Source organism: Cyprinodon tularosa, unplaced genomic scaffold (genome assembly GCF_016077235.1).
Source record: "Cyprinodon tularosa strain WSP-4 unplaced genomic scaffold, ASM1607723v1 ctg1151, whole genome shotgun sequence".
NCBI lineage: Eukaryota > Metazoa > Chordata > Actinopteri > Cyprinodontiformes > Cyprinodontidae > Cyprinodon > Cyprinodon tularosa.
The window spans coordinates 1-17,913 of NW_024037950.1; the positions used below are offsets into that span (position 1 = coordinate 1).

Sequence of the window (17,913 nt, forward strand, 5' to 3'; positions counted from 1 at the left end):
ACACTGCAGCCTCCACCCTGCAGCCTCCACCCTGCAGCCTCAGAATGTCAGAGGAACCTTCTGATAGTCCTCAGTAGATCCAGGCTGGAGCTGCAGGTGTTGGGATCAGACCTCAGAGAGCTCCCCCTGCTGGCAGAACAACACCACCTTAGCAGACAGGAAGCTGTCCTTTGGTTGGAGCCTGAATCCATTGAACCAACATGTTGGTTTAAACTGCAAACTAAAAACGTTAGTTTGTTGTGAATAAACTAAACCAAACTGAACCCTGTGATCCCAGAGCGGGACACAGAACCAGAAACTAAACTCGTTAGCGTAGCAGCACCTGTCAAGTAAAGGTGAAGAGTCTCCATCCAGGAAACGACTCCAGTAAAAACGGATTCAGTTAAGAGGCTGCTGAAGTCCTGAGGAGCGGATCTATGTGCCACGGATCATCTTAACATCTGATTTGATATCCTAAAATAATAAACAGTGAAAGAATGAGATGAATTTTTTAAATAAAACATAGAGGGTTTATAAATCAGGTGAAAGAAAAATATATCTCGTTATTAAAACACAACAGTGTTTTATAGGACAGGTAGAGTTTTTTTCTAGTCACATGAGGGACAGAGACCGACTGATCAATCTTTGCACATAACCCATAACTGCCCATTAAATCTCAGAACACAACCGCTTTCAAAGCTGCTCCATGTTTGAATGGCTGCCTGACAACTTCTCACTCCCAGAAGCTTCATTTTATTCTCCTAATAATGATTTAACTCTTATAAAGTCAGATTAAATTGGGCTGAGCCTTAAAGGAATAGTACACCCAAAACATGATTAGCCTTCATTTTCTACTCACCCCCATGCTGAACAACACTCTGGAGTACTTTTTTGATATCTCAAATGCATCTGGAGACCCGGGAGGCTTCTTGCTGTCTGCTGACATTCAAATAATGGAGGTCTATGGCGCCCGAGGCAGAAAGATCCATAAAAGTCCACAAAAAACGTGTCATTATTCCTCCATACTGCTCGTCCAATGTATTCCAAGTGTCCTGAGTGGGTAGCGTCCATAATTTACTCGAAACGAAGTCATTTAGAATGTTTTTAGAGCATAAACAGTAGTGTATAGGATTTCCTGAAAGCGCGTTCACGAGTCTACGGAAACCGCGGCAGACCAAACCAGATGAAAGTGCGCATTCAGCTCGGCAAAGAACTCATGCTCTTCCTCAACACTGAAGTCCTCAGACATTTTTCTTTCGTTGTTTCTTTCTTTGCACAGGTAAACGGCACATTTCTTCTTCTACGCTTGCATTATCGGCAGAGCAGACGCTGAATGCGCACTTTCATCTGGTTTGGTCTGCCGCGGTTTCCGTAGACTCGTGAACGCGCTTTCAGGAAATCCTATACACTACTGTTTATGCTCTAAAAACATTCTAAATGACTTCGTTTCGAGTAAATTATGGACGCTACCCACTCAGGACACTTGGAATACATTGGACGAGCAGTATGGAGGAATAATGACACGTTTTTGTGGACTTTTATGGACCTTTCTGCCTCGGGCGCCATAGACCTCCATTATTTGAATGTCAGCAGACAGCAAGAAGCCTCCCAGATCTCCAGATGCATTTGAGATATCAAAAAAGTACTCCAGAGTGTTGTTCAGCATGGGGGTGAGTAGAAAATGAAGGCTAATCATGTTTTGGGTGTACTATTCCTTTAAGGAGCTGCTAGCAGGACACAGTCTGGTTGTTTGTAGGAAACTTTTCCACAGAAGGCCGCCCTGGACCGGTCATAGCCTGATGCTCACATCTCAATTTTCTTTACGTTTAATAAACTCACGACTCGTGTACGGAGGCCTGAGTCCTGGACGTGGCCTGTGGTCCTTTCCTGCATGTCTGTCCTCCTCGCTCACACCCTCCCACCTGCCAGCCTACTGTCAGAAAAACGAGTCACTAGTGCCATAAAAACTCACAAAAAAAAGTTAGGTGACCAACGGAACAAAAAGCAGTGATGGTCTGTCTGAACGGTCAGTTAACAGAGTTCACTATAAAGTTCACTATCGTCCCCTCTCTATAGTGATGGAGGGATTTAGGGTCAGAGTCAGTGAGCTTGGATGAGAACAGCAACATTTAAACTGAGCGTGAACCAGGAGGAATGGGCTCATGCACGCTCTCACACATTTAATATGTGTTCCCTCTATGGAGGGGGGGCAGGGCTGTTCTTTCTTTGTGGAGAGGGCGGGTCTTATAAAATGTTTGCTATCTATACTTTACTGGAATATTTTTTTTCTTTACATTTTAAAAATAGACACGTTAGTTTTGTTTCTCTTAAGCTCATTTTTTTCAGGCCTGTTGGTGTTTAACAGAATAATTAGTTTCATCCAGACAATTCATTTCTTTGTGGTTGGACTTGGTGCTGCCCCAACTTGTTGCTCACCCAACCCAGTCTCATGGGAAAATGTACCCCCACTACAAGAAAGGTAACAGTACCACAAAAAAAAGGCCATTAATGTACCTCCACTACGTTTTACAGTGTGGACCAACGTAGTGGGGGTACGTTTTCCCATGAGACTGGGTTGGCTCACCACATAACTAAATACATTTTTCCAGATGATGCAAAGTTAAATGTGAAGCTGTTAGTTATAAAACTAAGAAATAGTAGAAACATGTTCCTTTTTAATAGAATAGAGCAGAAAAGCTTCTGGCCTTTTTTAAATTTCTTCCTGCATTACTTTTACTTTTAGACTTTAAGTAGTTTTAAAAATGATACTTTTACACTTTTACTGGAGTAAAAAGCTGAAGTTGATCCTCAAACTTCTACAAAAGCAGGATTTCTACTGGAGGAATAAAAAGTTTGGCTTCTTGTTCTAACTTGGACGGCAATATTGTTCATCAATGGCTTCCAGGCTGATCTTAAGGTTTCTGATACATTCTATTATTGGTTTCTAGGTAGAAATTCATTGATAGATCTGCTGTTTGATCAGCTGAGGAAATTATTCGGCCCGGAAAGCAGACAGGAAATAAAATCAAAGGTAGAGAAGAATAAAGAAATGACCTGAAAGATAAACCAGAGGTTTATTCACTGAAAACGTTCAATTTCAGTGAAAAAAGTTTTTTTTTTTTTTTATCAACCACTCCTTTGTTCATTAAGTCTCTTTTTTTAATCCCAGACGAGAGCAGCAGGTCCGGTTCTAAAGAACCTTCTGTCTCTCTGTGGAAACAAACGAAGATCCGGTGAGTTTTGCTCTGGACTTGGAGAAAATGTCCCAAAGGATAAACTCATCCGAATCAGGAGCTTTCCGTCCCGCAGAACAGAAAGCGATCCGTTAGCTACAACCAACACTGAGAAGGTCTGAGAGAACCGGTCCAGTCCAGAGTCCCATCAGAGCCAAACCCAGACGGGGGCCATCTAAAGGAGGTCTGTGATTGGACAGAGGGGGTCTGTGACCCTGAGCTCCACAAACAGGCCTCTGTGTTCCCTTCATGGATCTAAGGTTTCAGCGCTGCTCAGGTTCACAAAGATGTTACACACCCAGGTCTCAAACCAAAGCAGGCCAGAGAAGAGAAATAAAGACGATTTCTATATTTTACACAAATAGAAAAACCTGGAAAAAAAAAGCTCTATTTCTGTTTATCTGAATGCAGCAGCGAGCGTCACCTCTACGACCAGAGGGGGCGCCGTCTCCGCCCCTAAACACCAGCCATTCATGCCGTTAGAAGAACATCTCAGCTAAAGACCACAGGAAACGGATAGTTAGGGCAAAGGTTCCCAGATGGGGGCCAGGACCCCCAGGGATGGTTTTTACATCCCTGGGGAATGTGGGGGACCAAAAAGAACGTAAACAGATCTACCATCAATCTATCATTCACATCATTAAATCATAAACCTGACACAAACTCTCCCAGTAATCGATATTACATTTAGAATCATTATATTCATTATTAAACATTATAATAATAAAGGGTTTGAAACCTCTGAATGAGGAATGGGCATTTTCAGTCTGCATCACTGATCTTTTTGGGGTCTGCAGGCTGAAATATTCGGGGCCCCCTGCTGTGAGGGTTAAGACTTAAATCACCAAAAAACATTTTGAAGCACCTAAAAAATTAAATAACTGCTGTTTTTTTAACTCCTGGGAGGGTAGAAGATGTAGGAGACCAGAGAGGTGTTGGACTGTGTTATGGGTTCCTCTGTAGACCTGGTCCAGTCTCTAAACCTGGTCCAGTTCAACCGCTAAAGTCTAATCTCCAGCTCTCCAGACCACTAGGGGGAGACGATCAACAACGTAGGTGGGAGCAGACTCTCAGGGTCAAAGCTGAGAACTGAAGGATGCAGTACCATCAGATTTCTCAGAACCTTTTATTAATAACAGAATCGGGTAGACAGTGTCGGCGTCTAAGGCTGGAACCTCTGCAGGTGGAGACAGCAGGTTAGTGACCACGTCTTTCCTGAAGTGGATAATCACAAACTAGTGAGTCGCTAACTTGGTCTTATAGTTCAGTCTGAGTTCAGAGGATTGTTCCTGCCGGCTGGCTGCCAACGTGACGCGAAGGTTTCCCCACAGAGTCCCAGATGCAGGTGTACCGCAGGTAAGAGGAGAGGAAATCAGAACCGAGCAGACAGATGTAGGCAGGACGATCCAGAGGGTGAAGCCAAAGCCGATGTTGGAGACGTGGTGGGTTGTCAGGGTTAGGGTTAGGTATCTGTTCCGGTCTGTACTCAACCAGGCAGAGATCAGGCAGGAGTCAGAAGACAGATCAGGCAAACAGATCAGACAGGAACAGGCAGGGTCAGAGGTCGAGAGGCAGAACAGGTCAGGATCAGGCAATAAGAACATACTAGAGTATGCTAGATTAAGTCTCATAATCTGGCCCTGATGGCTGGTCTGAAGGCTGGTTAAATAAAGGCTAATGTAGGTGGATCAGATAAGCGGGCGAAGCCAAGCATGGCTGTGAAATGAGTAATCAGACCAGACATCAGTGCTGCCATCATGACAGGACAGATTCCGGGTTTCAAGGCGGTTCAGAGGGAGAAGGTCCCCTGGGCGGGAAGGAGGCTGAATTTAGCTTAATTTACATCTAAAATTACTGCAATGAAATCATTTCAAAACTTTAAAAAAAATCATATGTTATTTTTTTACATCAGCTGTTAAAAGTTGAAAACATTAAGGTTTCAAACAGGATAGAGTTATATAAGTTAGAAAAACTATCATGTTGAACATAAACTGGAAAAGAAATCATGTTTATATTCAATGTGCCTCATTCATCAGAAACATCTGTAAACAGACCACCATGTTTGTGGAACAGCTGCTGAAGGCCTGAAAAGCTCTGGCTGAATAAACGATGTCAGATGGAGGGTCTCCTCCCCACCAGCGGGGAACACGTCTCAGCTGTTGCATCCAGGCAGATTATTTACAATCCGTTTTCCACTGAGAGGATAACCTGGTCTTCCTCCACCAGAGAGCTTCTAGGAGCTCCAGGCTTGTTCCTCACACCACCAGTGATTCTTTCTCCCATAATGTCTCCACCGTCTTTCCAACCAGGGCTTTGATTTTCCTTTTTCTCCATTAAGCAGTGACCTTTCTAGGTTACTGATCTATTATCCTTCTTTATGTTTCTCTGAAAGGGAGCAAAGCACCACTCGCTGTCCTTTAAGATAAAAAACTATCATTAATAAGTTAAAAACACACAGGGAGCAGAGGGTCCTCACAACATAGTGTAATCCTCCCTATAAACACACAAACAAGCCCTCATTTTCTCAGACAGTGGAGCCATTTAAAGATGAGCCAGCCGCTGGCGATGATCATTTCTAGAGCGACAGCTGCAGCTTCCTGTGGTGTAAAGTGACCTCTAATGGGGACGGTAATGTTTCATTTTCACTGTGGTGCCAAAAGGAGCTACAAGGGACTGCTTTTCCTCATAGTAGCTTCATCTGGTCTGTTCCTGTTTGGCTGTGACTCCATCCTGGAGAGAAATATCAGCTGTGCTGCTGCCATCAACACCTTTGTTTCTAGATGCTGGAGCTTGGCCTGTTTTCCAGTGTGGTCCTGTTTCTCTGACTGTGACTAACTGGATGTGCTCTCTTCATCCTCTGACATGGGAGCTGGCTCGGAGCTCGTCTGCCTGGCTGTGTGTTTCCTGGAGGTTTCTTCCTGTTCAAAGGGAGTTTTTCCTCTCCACTGTCGCTACAAGCATGCTTAGTGTGAGGGATTGTATTTGAGTCAATAAATCGATGCAATCAACTGGTTTTCCTTAGATAGAAAACTTTGTATCAATTTGACTGTATGATCTGGTGAACTGGAAAGTGACCTGAGATGACATGTGTTGTGAATTTGGCGCAATATAAATAAACTGAATTGAATTCAACTGAATTCAATTCAGTTTATTTATATAGCGCCAAATCCAGTTGAATTGAATTAAAAAGGGGCTAAACTTAGCTATAATGGGCTAAACGGGGCTATCAGGAGCTAAACTTGGCTAGAAGGGGCTAAAAGGAGTTAAACTTGACTAGAAGGGACTAGAAGGGGCTAAACTTGGCTAGAATGGGCTAAACGCGGCTAAAAGGAGCTAAACTTGGCTAGAATGGGCTAAAAGGAGCTAAACTTGGCTAGTATGGGCTAAAAGGGGCTAAACTTGGCTAGTATGGGCTAAAAGGGGCTAAACTTGGCTAGAAGGGGCTAGAAGGGCCTAAAGGAGCTAAACTTGGCCAAAAGGGGCTAAAATTAGCTACATTTGGCTAGAAGGGCCTAAAAGGAGCTAAACTTGGATAGAATGGGCTAAAAGGGGCTAAACTTGGCTAGAAGGGGCTAGAAGGGCCTAAAGGAGCTAAACTTGGCCAAAAGGGGCTAAAATGAGCTACATTTGGCTAGAAGGGCCTAAAAGGAGCTAAACTTGGCTTAAAGGGGTTAAACTTGGCTAAAAGGACCTAAACTTGGCTAGAAGGGGCTAAAAGGGGCTAAACTTGGGTAGAAGGGGCCAAAAGGAGCTAAACCTAGCCAGAAGGGGCTAGAAGGGGCTAAACCAGGCTTAAAGGCGCTAAACTTGGCTAGAAGGGCCTAAAAGGGGCTAAACTTGGCTTAAAGGGGCTAAACTTTGCTAGAAGGGGCAAGAAGGGCCTAAAAGGACCTAAACTTGGCTTAAAGGGGCTAAACTTGGCTAGAAGGGGCCAAAAATAGCTTAACTTTGCTAGAAGGGGCTAGAAAAGCCTAAAAGGGGCTAAACCAGGCTTAAAGGGGCAAACTTGGCTAGAAGGGGCTAAACGGGGCTATCAGGAGCTAAACTTGGCTAGAAGGGGCTAAAAGGAGTTAAACTTGACTAGAAGGGACTAGAAGGGGCTAAACTTGGCTAGAATGGGCTAAACGCAGCTAAAAGGAGCTAAACTTGGCTAGAATAGGCTAAAAGGAGCTAAACTTGGCTAGTATGGGCTAAAAGGGGCTAAACTTGGCTAGAAGGGGCTAGAAGGGCCTAAAAGGAGCTAAACTTGGCCAAAAGGGGCTAAAATGAGCTACATTTGGCTAGAAGGGCCTAAAAGGAGCTAAACTTGGCTTAAAGGGGTTAAACTTGGCTAAAAGGAGCTAAACTTGGCTAGAAGGGGCTAAAAGGGGCTAAACTTGGGTAGAAGGGGCCAAAAGGAGCTAAACCTAGCCAGAAGGGGCTAGAAGGGGCTAAACCAGGCTTAAAGGCGCTAAACTTGGCTAGAAGGGACTAGAAGGACCTAAAAGGGGCTAAACTTGGCTTAAAGGGGCTAAACTTTGCTAGAAGGGGCAAGAAGGGCCTAAAAGGACCTAAACTTGGCTTAAAGGGGCTAAACTTTGCTAGAAGGGGCTAGAAAAGCCTAAAAGGGGCTAAACCAGGCTTAAAGGGGCAAACTTGGCTAGAAGGGGCTAAAAATTGCTGCTGCAGCACTGAGTTGTAGGAGTAAAAGATTTGGAACATGTCAGCAGAGGTAAGAAATGGAAATAAGATTTATTTTACAGTTAAAAGATGATTAAAGCAGTTTTTTGTTTTTCCATCTGAAGCTCTGTTTTTATGTTTCAGGGTTTACCTGAAGCAGCGATTAGTTGACTCTGTGAACACTTAATTATTACTGAAACATCTTAGCAGGAGAACTTCTTTATAAACAGTTTGTGAGAGTCCTTTTCTCCGCTAATGTTAAAGCAGGTTTTATTTATTGGCCTAAATCTGCTCCGAATGTTCTTCAGTTTAAACTGGGTCATCATTTCCCCCTCCTGCCTCCTACTATCACTGTCCATCCTGGGAGCGTAGAGGGCGGGCTAATCTTATCTGCTGCAGGAAACACATTTAAAAACCTTGAGCCAAGCAAGCGAACAGGAAACAGGTTTCTAATCTGAGCAAAAGGAAGGAAAAACCAGCGGCCTGAAAAAGAGGCAGAAAGGAGGTTCCCTGTTTCCGTCATTCATGGAATGTGCTTAAACAACAGACTTTCTTGACCTTAAGGATGAGCGACCAACACAACATCCACGTTACAGAAAAAACCGACGACAAGAGTTTATCAGAGAGAGATTTGATTGATCAAGCAAGTCCGTCCCGCTGATGAATGGTTCCTCCTGGTTCCTAGTGGGAGGGGGGCCTATTGACAGGCATCTGGGAGAAGCTCCATGAACCCCGGGTTCTGATTTTTAAATGAGAAACTTCTCGGTTTTTATCGTTTCAGGTTTCTAGGTTTGTATATTATTCCATTTTGTGACATGAGGTCAGGAACTTTTTGGAGCTTATGGAAATACTTCTTCTCAAAAGATAATATTTTATCATATCTATGCTTATAATTGACTTTGTTAGACGAAGAATCTTTTATAATTTATGTATTAGTTCATTATGTTCATTATTATTTTAACATCAGGAAGTTGCTTCATAAATCCCTTTTTTTTTTACTTTATTGCAGCATTTTCTGATGTAGGATCTCCTTAAAACTCTAAAACTCTGAACTCAGCCTTCAGCCTGGTCTGGGACGGTCCTGCCTGGGTCTCCATCTTGGAAAACAGGGACCTAATGTTGGACTCTGGTCCATGGGTCAGGGCTGCAGCTACAGCAGGTCCATGATCAGAGCCTGCGGTGAGGAAGAGGAAGCAGGAAGCCTCCTCTGCCAAAGGAACGTCCTGAATTAGGAGCTGTATGCTTTCCCACAATCCTTTGCTAACAGCAGTGTTAATTTCATCAACCCTGACGATGATGAAAATATTTCGTCAGCTCCTCTGTTTCCCGTGACGATGACGAAACCATAAAGAACAAAAATTGTTTCCAAAAAATAAAAATATGACGAAAATAAAAAATTATTTTCGTCAACGAGAGTAAGAGCAGACGAAATTTACGATCCATGGACGAACGGACATTAAGTAATGTAATTGTTTATAATGAATTTATAATTGTTAATATAATATGTTTCTTAAACTTCATAGAAGATTCTGCGTTGTTTGTCCCACAGCGCCTCGCGCCGCCCAGTCAGTAGCAGAGGGCTAATACTCATAGCTCAACTTCGCAGTCATGGCAGATACCGGTGTACGATTTGTTAAACAACGCCTGGATGTATGGCGCCATTTCAGTTACAACGCGAAGGAGAACACCGCAGGACGGACGCCACCAAAGAGTCTGCGGCTTTAAAATGGCAGGAAAGAAAACTGCGAATCTCAAGCGACATCCGAGGAGCCAACATGCTGCCATCGGTAAGGAGCGGGGGGGCCTGTAGTAGTGGGAACGGGGTGTGTGTGCGTGTGTGTGTGTCTGTCTGTCTGTCTCTTTGTCATAGAAGAAAGATGTTCTACTGATACTCTGGTTATTAATTGTTTAAATTTCTTCCTCCTAACTAGATTCCTGACCCAGTGACATCACAGCCATACCAGAGTTGGGGAAGGAAGGTCGTTTCCTGGGATGTTCTAAAGGTCTTTATAAATAAAGTTGAGTTGGGTGCTGGCTGGTTGAGTTTGCTTTGGGAGAAGTTCTCAGGCTCCAGGCCTTCATTTATGGATCTAGCTTCTTTTCCTGGATTTCCTGCCTGACACAATCATCTGTGAGACGTTAGATTTAAAGTGCATCTACCTGCTTCCTGCCATCTTTAAACATGACTGCTTTATCCCTCTTTCATCTGGAAATCCCTGCAGCGCTGCGTCTTCCAACCCACAGTTTGCTTTGTTTTCTATCAGGACTTGATGAGAGTCCTGAGCAAACATCCTGAGGTCTCGTTAGAACGGATCAAACAGAGACATGAAGGAGGTCGTTTCCTCCGCGGATTATTTGGATGAAAAACATTGATCTATGAAATGTTCATAATTACAACAAATCACTGCAGAAAAGAGCAGGTACCGTTTCACAACCTGGTAATCAGGACTCCTTCAGGATTGGTTTCATTTCAACACAAACTACCAGCTAAAGGAAACCATCAACGCATGCTGACAAAGTATTCACACCCCTGAACCTGTCTTACTCACATTTTTCACAGCAAAGACCCAATTCAGATCATTTCAGCCACCAGAAAAAATCTGATTTCATCCACTTCCAGACGTCCTACTAAAGAAACTCTGTTTCTTCAGGGACATAAATTCAACTTTCAGTGTTGCTATTGGTCCATATTAGATGGAGCTGGAATGAAAACTTCTGAAAGAGTTAAAGAGTTTTCACTGTGAAAGAGTTGGAACAAAACTGCCTAAAAGTTTAAATTCAGGTTTAAATTTATCTAAAATGTCAAAATTTAACTAACTAGAGCTCCTAATGTAAGGATTTATAGCCAGATATAGCTGAGTATCATCAGCATAGCGGTGGAATGAATCCCATGCTGCTGTGGGGCACGCTGACAGGAGCAAGGCTGCCAGAACTACCATCAACACTTCACCCATGCAGATCAGATGCCTTGCTTATGGACACAATGACTGAGCTGGGATTCAAACCAGCCACCAACCAGCTGCACAACAAACTGCATTCTGCTCCACAACTTTAAAGGCTGCTGATGTCATCGTTAGGAGACAGGAGCTCACAGGCTGACATTAAGGGAGAAACGATGCTACGTTTTTATTTTAAAATCAACATTTAAGAGACTTTGGAGAAACAAACCTTTTGTTGAATTAACAGACAACATTACAGCACAACATCAACTAGCAGCGCGAATTCAGCTTCATTGTTTGTTATGAAAGTGACCATGATGCTGTTATTTGCCACTGCTGCCTGGGGCACAGCCACGTTACACGACTCTGCTCTCTTATTGCATATAAAGTTTTTATGAAAACTTACTGCTGCCGTCATTTTTCTCTTTAAAATTGTTTTTGCCCAATTTGTTGGTAAATAAAACCGTTTGTGTTTATTTACAATAACAATGCAATACTGTAAGTGTGCACAATGGGTAAAGATAAAGGGGCTGAGCTAATTAGCAAAGTTAAAGATCTAAAAAATGCAAAAAATGAAACAGTTGATTGTTGGTTGGACTGGAGTCGAGCTGCAGGGTCCATTAAACGGGCCGGGCTGCTGGATCACTTTAGGGCTCATCAACAATACAACCTTTGGATCCATTTCATTTCTATTCATTAAAATAAAAAAGTTTTGACCCAAAACTGGTTTGTGTTTCATAGAAACATTAATTTTCTTGATATTCTGATGCGGGTTTCTGGGAATTATTATGTTTATTTTATTAATATTATAGGTCAATGCTAAGATTTCGTTTTCCACAGCCAGGCTCCATTAGGTAGCTATGGCAACCATCAGGCTTTCTGCTGGTTCTGTGGTTCTGCCAGCAGAGGGCGCCCCACCTTTTTATGTCTGCTCATTAATCCCGCTGCTGGTATTCTATTTAGGCTTAAACCACCATCCCCTCCGTTAACAGTGTGCTGCTCTGTGATGTCATCCCTTTGGTGTCCTGTTCACAATAATCTGCTGGCAGCTGCATTTATTTAGCAGAATGAATGAGCATACCATTTCCACCATGGAGCTTTAGTGAGCAGGCTGTGTGAACGTAGCCTCAGCAGTGAATCATCCTGGCTATCAGGTTAGCTGGAAACATTTGATAGCATCAGGAAGCTCCTGCTTTGGCACCAGAGCAACGACCATTTCTCCTATTTCACCATGATAGGATTATATTATCTTACTAATTGAACTTCATTGATCTCACTGGAGAAATTCCCTCTCTGCATTTAACCCCTCCCCTCGGGGAGCAGTGGGCTGCCATTGTGCGGCACCCGGGGAGCAGTGTGGGGTTTAGGGTCTTGCTCAGGGACCCAGACTGCACGCTGTGGGGATCAATCCGGGTAATAGCGACCTCCTCAGAGCGCAGCTCACTGCTCTACCCATGAGGCCAACAGTCTCTAACAGTCTCACTGATGATGTCAGCCTGTTAAACCCTAATAAGACCTGCCTGTTGCGTGTCTGAACGAATGTTTTCCCAGTAGTTTATGTAACTGGGACAGTCAGGATAAAAAGTCATCTTCATTCTGTATGTGGCAACGATTTGGGAATGAAATGAGAGCGGCGTCCCGATCCAAGAACAAAGAGTGATACTTTAATAGGACTGGAGACATGGATGTTATCCACAAACATGTGTGATGTAATGATGTGATGATGTAATGATGCGATCATGTGATGATGTGATGATGCGATCATGTGATGATGTAATGATGCGATCGTGTGATGATGTGATGATGTAATGATGTGATGAGGTAATGATGATGTGATGAGGTAATGATGATGTAATGATGCGATCATGTAATGATGTGATGAGATAATGATGATGTAATGATGTGATGATGTGACGGTGTGATGATGTGATGATGTGATGAGGTAATGATGATGTGATGATGCGATCATGTAATGATGTGATGAGATAATGATGATGTAATGATGCGATCGTGTGATGATGTGATGATGTAATGATGTAATGATGTGATGAGGTAATGATGATGTGATGAGGTAATGATGATGTAATGATGCGATCATGTAATGATGTGATGAGATAATGATGATGTAATGATGTGATGATGTGACGGTGTGATGATGTAATGATGTGATGAGGTAATGATGATGTGATGAGGTAATGATGATGTAATGATGCGATCATGTAATGATGTGATGAGATAATGATGATGTAATGATGTGATGATGTGACGGTGTGATGATGTGATGAGGTAATGATGATGTGATGATGTGATGTTGTGGCAGACTGGAGTTGTATAAAATGCTTCTGTAACTGTTTATTGGGGCCACTACTACCTGAAATGAGCCCGTTGGTCACGCTGCCGTCTGTAACTCTAAGCAACTTCTCTGGTCTGAGTCAGATTATAATTAATATTCAAATCTGTTGTCGGGTCTCCTGGTTAATTAATACATAAACATAACAAAGTATTATTTACAGAGTTTGCTCTGAGACCAGCATATCTCTGCTTAGGAAAAGAACCAGAGAGAAAATGCTTCAAGGTGGAAACAGAGCTTTCCTTATCAACCTCCTCACTGACGACCATTTGGACCAAAGCGAGGACATCCTGCCAGTCCTCGCAGTTCATGTAGGACTCAGTTATTATCTGAGATCAGGTTCAGGTTATGGGTAGATATGCAGCAGTAATGGTTCGTTAGTGTTACTGTCAGGGCTTATAAAGCTATAGGTTGGTGGATATTAGCGTCTGGCCTAACCTTGACCTTACCCCGACCTTTTTTTAAATAAAGAGCCTAAAACAGAGCAGAATGTTGATGATTGATTCCTGTATTCATCCATTTCCCACCTCTGGCTTCATGAGGAGATAACAGCTGAAAACAAAGTGAAGGCTTTGCAGTTTATTTCCCGTCTTACCTCCGTGTTTCCTGGTCCCCTCCAGTCTTCTGGTCGTGCTTCTGGTCTCAGTCGGACCGTCCGACTCGGATGACGACCTAGCAGAAGGTTTTGGCGTTTGGACGGCAGGTCCTGTGTTGATGTCAGTCGTTCCAGGGACAGAGAAGGAAGCAATCCTCTGTAAGATCAGGTCCACACTGTCGTTGCCGTCACATTCACCATCTGCCAGCGGTCCAACCACTCTGGATCCAGAGGTGCTAGAAGAACCCAAGTGGAGATTAAGGACCATGTGACCGACCTGGGATTTTGAGTAATGATCCATCTGATGGAGGCTCTCAGGAGAGCAGCTCCTCTCTGCAGCGGTGATGGGATGGTGTGAAGGAACGGGAGAGCTTGGAGAGATGGGTGAGCGTGGATGGTTGTAGAGTCGACCGGATGTTTCAGAGGAACTGTCCAGGCTGTGGAGGGAGGCTGAAGGGCTGGTAGCTGTAGATGGGGGGCTGAGGTTGTAGTTCTGAAGCTCACTGCTGCTCTGCTGGGAACAGTTTGAAGCCTTTGGGCTCATCAGTCCCGCCTGCGGCTTCGTGGGGGAGGTTGGTGAGATGCTGCTTACCAAGCTGTCCAGATCCAAGGGAAATTTGTTGAGACGTCGAGTTTCTTTGGCTTTGGTCGGAGGACTCTTGGTGCCCCACAGGCGCTGCTGGTAAACTTCCTTTGACCCACTTTCCTCAGAGGAATACCCACTTGGCCGACCATTCCAGTTAGCATTAGCATCAACATACTTCATTCCTGGAGACATCCTGCCTTCTGCACCGTCCTTTGCCATTCCCAGTGTCAGCTCCTCTGTGAGCTGGAAGTCCAGAATGGACACGGTGCCACGGTTGGAGACATGCGGCTCTGTGACGTGCAGCGTCAGCTCGCTGTCTTGGTCTACCTCAGGCTTAAAAACACCGCCCAGGGAGGAGAACTTTTCCATGTTCGCTCCACGCTGCTGAGGCCAGTTGGATCCATAGAAGTCCCTCTGAGGTGGAGGGCTGTGGTACGATGTCAGCCGGTTGGCTGGGAGGGTGTAGCCGCCACCGCTGGAGTACTCTAGGCTGGAGGTAGAGCTGTAAAGGCTGTCGTTGTCACTGCCGGGTCCAGACGACGTGGAGCAGAAGTTGGGGTTTAATCTGCTCTGGAAGGAAGCCGCTCTGGTGACAGAGGAGCTATTGTTTGGGACGACCGGCCTGTTCATGGTTCCTCTGTTGAAGGACAAGCTGCTGCCTACGGCACGGCTCTTCAGCAGGGGGCTGGGACCCAAACTCAAAGATCTGAGGGAGTCAGGCTGCCCACCTCCTCGCTGCTCCACAATGGCTTTATTGTGGTTAAGGATGAAATGGGAGGAGGAGGGAGAGACGGGGGTGGAGGCAGAGGAAGCTGAGGTGATGGACATCAGATCGTCTGCATTTTCATCGTCGAATGACCTCTTCAGGGCTGCAGATGGAAACAAGCAATATTCAGGTCATCATCTCACTTTGGTCACATCAGATACAAGCGGCTAATCGACTCGGCAACAACCCACGTTAAAATCTCCTCGGCTGTGGGAACACCAGAGCCGGCTTGACCCTCTAAATTACATGATACCATTGAACGCAGCGTAGGGACATCAACACACCGCGCCAGTCACTTCTTTTAAGGTTGCTGGAATTAAACCTCTGCTTAAGAAACCGTCTCTTGACCCAGATGACTTGGTCAATTATAGACCTATATCCAATCTTCCTTTCTTATCCAAAATTCTTGAGAAAGTAGTTGCCAAACAAGTGTGCGATCACTTCCACCATAATGAACTTTTTGAAGAGTTTCAGTCTGGCTTTAGAGCTCATCATAGCACTGAAACAGCTCTGGTGAAAGTCACTAATGATATTCTCATGGCCTCAGATAATGGACTTGTATCTGTGCTCGTCCTGTTGGATCTCAGTGCTGCATTTGATACAGTTGACCATAATATTCTTTTAGAAAGACTTGAATATTCTGTTGGAATTAAAGGAACAGCTCTAGACTGGTTTAAATCTTATCTATCTGATCGAATTCAGTTTGTTCATGTTAATGATAGATCTTCAACACGCTCAAAGGTTACCTGTGGAGTACCACAGGGATCAGTGCTAGGACCAATTCTCTTTACTTTATACATGCTTCCAATCGGTAGAGTTATTAGACAGCATGGGATTAATTTCCACTGTTATGCTGATGATACCCAGCTATATCTGTCTATAATCCAGATGAAGCTAACCCATTACTTAGATTACAGGCATGTCTGAAGACATAAAAACCTGGATGAAGCCTGTGGAGCTGGTTGACAGTTGCCTTTTGTATCTATGCTTCTTTTTCTATGTCTGCTTCTGTCTCCTTGAACCCCAGTGGGCCTCAGCAGATGGCCGCTCACACTGAGCCTGGTTCTGCTGGAGGTTTCTTCCTGTTCAAAGGGAGTTTTTCCTCTCCACTGTCGCTACAAGCATGCTTAGTGTGAGGGATTGCTGAAGAGTCAATGAGTCGATGCAATCAGGTGGTTTTCCTTAGATAGAAAACTTTGAATCAATCTGACTGGATGATCTGGTGAACTGGAAAGTGACCTGAGATGACGTGATGTGAATTGGTCTTACAAGCAGAAACACGATAAACGTGGAGCAGCTCTGGTCAGAGGGATTCAGTCAGATAATAGACAGAAACTATAAAGCACATTGACTACGACCAGGATTCCTTCCATTGTTTACTTTCCTGATTTCTGACAGTGGCGTCAGATGTAGGAGTTTGCCCTGAAATCGAAGGATTGACGGTTCAAGCCCCGGCTCCGACTTTCAGTGTCGTTGTGTCCTTGGGCAAGACACTACACCTGCATTGTCTACTGATGGTGGTCAGAGGGTGGCGCCAGTGTACGGCAGCCCCGCTTCTGTCAGTGAGCCCCAGGGCAGCTGTGGCTACAATGTAGCTCACCACCATCAGTGTGTGAGTGTGAATGGGTGAATGAATGTAGAGTAAAACGCTTTGGTCAAGTCTCCTGACTTGAATAAAGGCGCTATATAAGTACAGGAAATTTACCATTTACCATTTACCACACTCATGAAATCATAAACGCCAATGCAGCATGATGATGATGTCACCAGAAACACAGCCGCAGGGGGTCAGGGGCCACGCAGCCGCCAGCGAGTGGTTAGACCAGCTTTATTAGCCAGTGGGAACGGAGCTAAATGATGACTTCGGGTCGACCATGTTTGAAAAAAATGCAAAAGCTCAATATTTTCAATTGGCAAGAGGCTTTATTATGCTTATTTTTCTCTTATGTTTATAGCTCAACTTTTACTAGCAGTTTCCATGGTTACTGACAAGATGCATGCTTCATGGAAACTCCAGGAAACTAATCTCCTTTATTCTCCATCTCCTCTCTCCACCTCACTGGGCAACCTCATGGTCTGAGACCCTCACTCTGAATATCAGATATAAACCTGCGGTCATGCTCACCACGCAGCAGCAGACCACCGACTCAGACCACCACCCGGCCAGCGACAGACCCACTGTCCCGTCAGACCAGCATACCCATAGTCAATACGCAGGAGCTAGACGTCAGATTTGCGTTTATCCCTTTAGTTTTGTAGGAAAAATAGACTTTGATGTCAGATCGCCATACGCTTTAAAAACACCAAAAATTAAGTCATGAAATAGTTTTTATTTCCATGACTAAAGGGATAAATGCCTGTCGAGGTAGTTTAAAATGTATTTTTCTTACAAAACTAAAGGAATAAATGGGTATTGATGCTGGGTATGCTGGTCTGACTGGGTATGCTGGTCTGACTGGGTATACTGGTCTGACTGGGTATGCTGGTCTGACTGTGGGTATACTGGTCTGACTGGGTATGCTGGTCTGACTGTGGGTATACTGGTATACTGGTCTGACTGGGTATGCTGATCTGACTGGGTATGCTGGTCTGACTGGGTATACTGGTCTGACTGGGTATGCTGGTCTGACTGGGTATACTGGTCTGACTGGGTATACTGGTCTGACTGGGTATGCTGATCTGACTGGGTATGCTGGTCTGACTGGGTATACTGGTCTGACTGGGTATGCTGGTCTGACTGTGGGTATACTGGTCTGACTGGGTATGCTGGTCTGACTGGGTATGCTGGTCTGACTGAGTATGCTGG

General features: G+C 44.3%; 1 protein-coding gene and 1 long non-coding RNA gene across 2 annotated transcripts in view; one reads left to right on the top strand and one right to left on the bottom strand.

The window, feature by feature from the left end:
* The first annotated feature begins 9,296 nt into the window (after nt 1–9,296).
* LOC119797232 lies at nt 9,297–11,528 on the top strand. Its single transcript, XR_005282562.1, has 2 exons — nt 9,297–9,658; nt 9,803–11,528. It is a non-coding gene; the product is annotated as an uncharacterized LOC119797232 (long non-coding RNA).
* Nucleotides 11,529–13,657: 2,129 nt separating this feature from the next.
* LOC119797244 (flocculation protein FLO11-like) overlaps nt 13,658–17,913 on the bottom strand; it is a 32,984-nt gene continuing 28,728 nt past the window's right edge. Inside the window, exon 2 of the mRNA XM_038306238.1 lies at nt 13,658–15,210. Within this exon, the coding sequence (XP_038162166.1) occupies nt 13,673–15,210 (1,538 nt within the window). The 3' untranslated portion in view covers nt 13,658–13,672. The remainder of the gene's footprint in view (nt 15,211–17,913) is intronic.